This window comes from Pyxicephalus adspersus, chromosome 2, assembly GCF_032062135.1.
Source record: "Pyxicephalus adspersus chromosome 2, UCB_Pads_2.0, whole genome shotgun sequence".
NCBI lineage: Eukaryota > Metazoa > Chordata > Amphibia > Anura > Pyxicephalidae > Pyxicephalus > Pyxicephalus adspersus.
In genome coordinates this window covers 17,277,306-17,283,646 of record NC_092859.1, presented here as the reverse complement: position 1 = coordinate 17,283,646, position 6,341 = coordinate 17,277,306, and the positions used below count along the sequence as shown (strand labels likewise).

General features: G+C 36.8%; 1 protein-coding gene across 1 annotated transcript; it reads right to left on the bottom strand.

The window, feature by feature from the left end:
• Window positions 1-3,436: 3,436 nt before the first annotated feature.
• On the bottom strand, window positions 3,437-5,884 carry LOC140322327 (carbohydrate sulfotransferase 9-like). The gene is made up of 2 exons (XM_072398906.1): window positions 5,875-5,884; window positions 3,437-4,257 (listed from the first exon to the last, which is right to left on the bottom strand). Exons 1-2 carry the CDS (start codon window positions 5,882-5,884, stop codon window positions 3,437-3,439), a joined length of 831 nt encoding a protein of 276 aa, XP_072255007.1.
• Window positions 5,885-6,341: the final 457 nt, after the last annotated feature.

Here is a 6,341-nt window from a genome sequence, read left to right as displayed (position 1 = left end):
GTGCAGAAAACTAAACAGCGCTGATCCAAATAGTTACCGAGCTAAACAAATAACATGAATGTGAATTTTTTTTATGTGTACACTCCCTTTGTGAAATACACTTTCCTGATCTTCCCTTGTCATCTGTAAGATGCAGAATCCAAAGCCCTGTACAGATATCAGACAGCCATCAGATTTATTTTGCTGGAAAAAAACTATTGCAATCATTTCCATTGATAGGAGAACGAATGAGAGCATAGGGGTGGAAAAGGGCAGGATGGGCAAATGGCACACTAATGCTCTCTCCTCCAAAAGAAAGTACCGTGGTTGGCCAACGCATTCATTTATTGATCTGACAGGACGAATCGATGAACAATGTTTGTTCACAATTTATGCTTAAACTACCATCAACGTTCAATAAATTAGTACCTTTTGCAAGGTTTTAATACCTGGGCATCCCTTATCCTCATTATCCTTATCCAGCATTAACAATTAGTGGAGAAACCACTTTCCATGGGGCACTAAGCTAGGGAAATGCTCCACATGGAATGCCAGAAATAGGTACAGAAAAAATCGAAAAACAAAACAATAAAAAACAGGAGTACTTCTCTCTGTTAAAGGTTAAAAAAAAGTTTTTCCTGGGTTTCCAGTTCAAGATATTTTCGAGTAAAAAAACACCTAACCCCCCTGGCGGTATTCCCGAGTGTGGCTTAGGGTAAAAGAACCACGCAAAAAGCTGTAACCCTGAGCCAGGATAGCTTAAAAACATAAAAATAAGCCACTTACCTGGTCCCATCGCATCCTCCAGCGTCCTCCTTGTCCGTGCCCGTCCTCAGGCTGCATCCTCTTCTTCTGATCGTCAGCTGGCGAGTGCACTGATGTCCCTCAATGCGTGTGGGAGGCGGGAAATTTAAATATTTTGTATTGGATTAGTTACAAAATAACTGTACAAAGAAATCCTTATTTAATATATATATATATATATATAAATATATTTTCCAATATATGCGACTGTACAGTTATATTACAGGTTTCAGTATTTTTATGCACCCTTGTTTAAACAGATATTGGACATATATAAATCATGGACATATTTCGGTGAAATTTTCATGCAAAATATTATACCCCTTTTTGTGTAAAAATACGGACAGAATTAGATTAGCTGGGGGGTTAAAATAAGTCTTTGGAAAATTTTGAAGAACATAATCTTTTAGACTTTTTCACCATAGCTTAACATTAGATCTTCATTCTTCATTTAAACATTGTCCAGAAATCAAGATTCAAGTGGAAAGAATGACCCTTTTAGTGGACCACAAAACAGTTTAAAAATTTGAAAATAATTTAAACCCTTTGTTGAATTCATAGGCATCTTTAACCTTCTTTCAGCAGCCTTAGAAAGCTATTTTCGTGTTGGCATGATGACACTATACATATTGATTTGAAATAGCAACAGAAAGCAACATACAACATTCCAAGGAAGCTGTAATAACTGCCACCTAATCTGGAAGATCTGATTCTAATTCCATGGTTTACAATGTTTGTAAAAGTAGAGGTGTACTTAATATTTTCACATGACAAAACCACATCTTACTTTAGATCATTAAAATGAATTTGAAATGAATGATTTATTGTGCATTGACATTATTTTAATTGCAGGCAGTGTTTAAATATTGATCTTATTGTAGCCCTATTCTAACCTACTCTCCAGGCTACAGATGTGTTGTGGCACAACCTATATGGAAGAACTGGAGCGGAGCCTTAACTTAATCTGTGGAAACATAAGGGCAGTGCCTCCACTCAATTGGGTCTTGTGAGTAACAAGTGCAGTCCTAGTTGAGAATAGTATACTCGTAGACAATAATGCACAATGTATTAGCAGAAAGAGTCTCTGTATTGAATAGTACCAACATATGAAATACAGTGTAACATCAAACTCTGCAATCTTCAAACAGCGGCAGTGTAAACATGGTAAAGTCCTTTCAGTATGTCTCAGCGAGAGGATTGTGCCATATCTTACAGTCTGACGTTTTACTTTCTCTGCGCATGCAACAGAATCTGAGTCTCTCACTCCCCAGACCATGTCCTTATCAAGGCCTTACCAAAGAATCCGGGCCCCAGGCTATGTCAGTCCCCAAAGTGCCGAGGGCACAGCAGCCATCTTGGAACATGGCAAAACACACACTGCAGTAATTATCATAGAATACATTAATGCATAAACAGGCAGTGAAATTGCTACATTGCTACATTATGTTTGATTGTTCATATATCTAAAGAACCGCATATATCTAAAGAACCGCATATATCTAAAGAACCGTACTTTTTTGTTACATGAGTGTACATATACACACATGCATATACATATAAATAACTATATAAAAGTAAGTAAAGGTAAGCAAGACTGGGCTCCTGTACTGTTACTGGATCGTATTGCTTTGGGATCGTCTTGATTGCCTGTTTGTTGTCCACTTAATGAACCGATTCCTAGTTTGTAGCTCTCCTTTTTACAATTACCAATGTATTGTAACCACAATTTGGTTGACCAGTGCTGTGGATTTACCACTATAATGTATTTCTTTCATAAACCTTATACTGTTAAACCATAAACATTGTTCTTTGTGCCACAACCCACTTATGGTTAAAGCTCTGATGTATTTATAGACTGAAAATGAAAAGTAATGCAGCCCTCACATCTGGTAAGCAGCAATATAATATTTTTTTTCTTTATTTAATATTATTGCTATTATTTGTTTATTATTATTAATAACAGTTTTTATAAAGCTTAGGCGGCGCTGTACATTATATAGTGGTTGTAAATGACAAACAGATACAGGCTGTGACACAGGAGGAGGAGAGGACCCTGCCCCGAAGAGCTTACAATCTAGGAGGTGGGGGAAGTAGCACACAATAAGGGGGGGGGATAGATTGATGGGTAATGGAGGGTTTAGGAAATAGAAGAGGACGGTAGGCAAGTTTGAAAAGATGGGTTTCCTTGAATTTACATACGCACAGTTTTGTTGTGGAATCCTATTAATAACATTACTATACATCAAACAAGGAATTTATCTTGATTCTTCAGATTTAGTTTCAAGTATTATTAAAGATATACAGTATATTTATAGATAGGAAGTGTATTTTAATAATGAAGCACAGTCCTTGCAGACTGGGCCCCATTTTTTGGTGAAATATGCACACACTTTTAATAAATATCCTAATATGTAAGATATCTTCTTCTATATATATATATATATATATATATATATATATTCACATACATATACACATACATACACACACACATACACATTCATATATATTAAAGATGATTTCACTACAGTGGTAATAAATGGGCTTAATGTTCTTGTAGCCAATCAGAGAATAATGAATAAATACTGTGTGGAACACAGAAAAATAATATAGTGCATTTCCCATAGTTGATCTGAGTCTGAGCTTCAGTTTCTCATTGTAAGTTATTATAGTAACTATACTCAAACATGGAAAAGTCAACACTGTAAACTTTCAAAAGTTGTCTGTACAGGTCAGGAGGCAAAGTTTCCAAGTATTGTTTAGTGATGTCCCTATTTGTACGACTATCATTTGAATGATGTTTCATGGTGGGGTATTTTAGGTCCTTTGGTGCTCTAATGGTCTTTAAAACAAAATCAGCATCCTGATTCATGCTTTTAAACTTTCCGATAATGTCATACTGGATTTTACACGGATCGCACAGCTGAAACATTGGCTTCCAGTGAGTGTCTCTGTATTTTGGGTTTTCTATAGTAATAAATCGAACAAATTCTTGAAAGGTAATCTTGTTCGTAGAGTTGACATCAATTTCAAGTCTTCTTTTTATGATGTCAGTTACAGTTTTGCTGTAGTAAATATCATCATTGTGTAGGAACTTGTCCCTGTATGCCGAAACCACCCTCTCCAAAGGATCCCTTACAATCATCACTTTGGTGTAGGTGGCGAGAAGCTCTTGTTGCTTGGCCAGGGAGTAGGTGCTTAATTTTCTCAGTAAAGGTGAGCTATGGACCTCATAATGCTTGAGCTCACTTAGGGTAAGTCCCAGTGAGTCATTGAGTAGAAGAATGATCCTCTTCCAGTTGGAACAGCCCACCTTTGGAACTTCACAATAGATGAATTTATGGCTGTGTTCCACATAGAGTTGTGCACTAACTTTGATGTCCAATGGAAAGGAAACGTTGGTGAGATTATTGCTTTCACAAACAGACTTCACAATGGAACTTCGGTATTTGTAGGTCTCTTCGGGTGGGGAGTCTACAACATCAACATATAAGTTATCAGAAATTATATACAGTAATTTACCTTATTTTTTAATGTTTTTTGTTATTGATAAAACTTATTAGTCAAACCATAATAAAAATTGACAAATCTATTAGGAAAACTTTATAAATTATTTTTTGCATTAGCTGTTCAGTCTCAGCCTATGTCGGCTGGTTAAAGGACTAAGTGTACATTTACCACTGAATTGCACCAAAATCTAATTACATAATAATTACACAATTATTACATTGTTAAGTGAAAGCAATACATAGGTTAAAATGAAAGCAATATAAGCACCTTAATTTGGCCTCGCATGTTGGAAAAAAGGAAAGCAACAAAAGCCAGTTAGTTAAAGAGGAAGTCAATCCAAAAAAAAAAATCCCACTTATCTTCAATCCCACAGAGCAGTCGATACGTTGGAAGGTTTCTTTCTTAAATTGGGACCCGCATCGTTCCGGTATCCATCTTGGGCCGCTATCTTATCCTCTATTATCCTTTATTCTTTTGTGTTCTTCTTCCTACGTTGTTTGAGTTTGGGTGACGTAGATTGGGAAAAAACTTGCCGATCTCACTGCACATGCGTGAGATCGCCAATTTCTTTCCTTTTGATGAATGGGATCCTTCCGCGCATGCCCGAGATGCTTGGGCATGTGCAGAAGGAGCAACCAAGAGCCTCACGGGATGTGTGACGTAGGTATCCCTAGCCTAGGCAATTGAGAATGAAGTGGGTAGTTCTGCACCAAAAATGTTTAGTGAATAAAAATAAATGTTTATTTTTTTAAAAGCATTTTGAGGGAAAATAAAATCTCAGTTTATACTCGAGTATATTGAGTGCATTTCAGATGAATTATGGCAAAATACTTTATGCTGGTTTTCTGAAGGAAGTAACAACATCTGTGTAGAAAAGCCGGTCCTTAGCCAGCATTAGAGTAGGACCTCCTGCTGTCTGTAGGGTGGTCTTTCTGCAGGGATTTGACAAACCCCTTGCTTAGTCAAAGCCAGAGCTTTCCAATCAGCAGAAAGTATGAGCTTTGTTGATTGCAGAACTATCGGTATGAATAAGCAGTGGTGTTCTAAACCCCTGCAGGGATATCACTGCTTTACCTGAGAGAGCACCTGGAATGTATTTAGCTTATTAAAAGTGAAAGTTCAAATAGAACATTTTGGGTGAATAATGCTTTGGTTGCAAAACAGTTTAAAATGTAAATACATAGGTACTTATTAAATTATGGGTTTTTTGTTTTGGAGAAATGCTGTTGCAGATTACCTACAGTACGCATCACTAGTTTTTGGATACAGTTATATTCCATGTTACTTGGTAGCCAGCCCTTGTTTTTAGTCTCAGATTTGCACAGGTTTATATATATGTAAGCTGACTGATGCAGACTTTCTCTTAATCTTTCTGCTGTGGGAGCCAGCTGCTGGGAAAAAAGCTGATTGTCACCAGAACACTGAAAAAGTAAATGTGCTTTTGTTATTTTAGTGCACTCTATTAGTCAGAGCCCAACTTCAGTTTAGTTAGTTGCTCAGATGAATGCTATGGATTTCAAATGAATCCTTTCAAGTTTTGTAGGGTCCCTTACAGTCAAAAACTAAACCCATGATACTCACTTGCCTCCATTTCCTTCTTTGGATGCCACCATTGTCTTCTTTCTTATGACCTTCATTCTTTATTGCACCCAAACATACATATACAGTGTGCTTTAGAGCACCACAATGAACACATGTGAACATTCTGTGCATTGTGGTGTGCTGTATTTTTTAATATTGTGCAGAACCTATTTTTTAAATCCATGTGGTGAATTGGCAGTTCAATCAAAACTCTTATACTGCTTACTGCAATGGTCTTTTAAATGACTTGCATTAGGTTTAGGAGTGTAGGGTAACAGTCAAGTTATAGCATGTGTTGCTACTAAACAAGTCCTGCATATATGCTAATGAAATAATAAAGTGAAATGAGCTTAGGGCAGGATGTTTATCATCACATTTCCCAGGGAGGAGAGCCTCTGGCGCTTCATTCTGAAGAAGCAGCTGTTCAGTATTATAACATGGTTGAAGATTCCAATGGTGATAGTGGA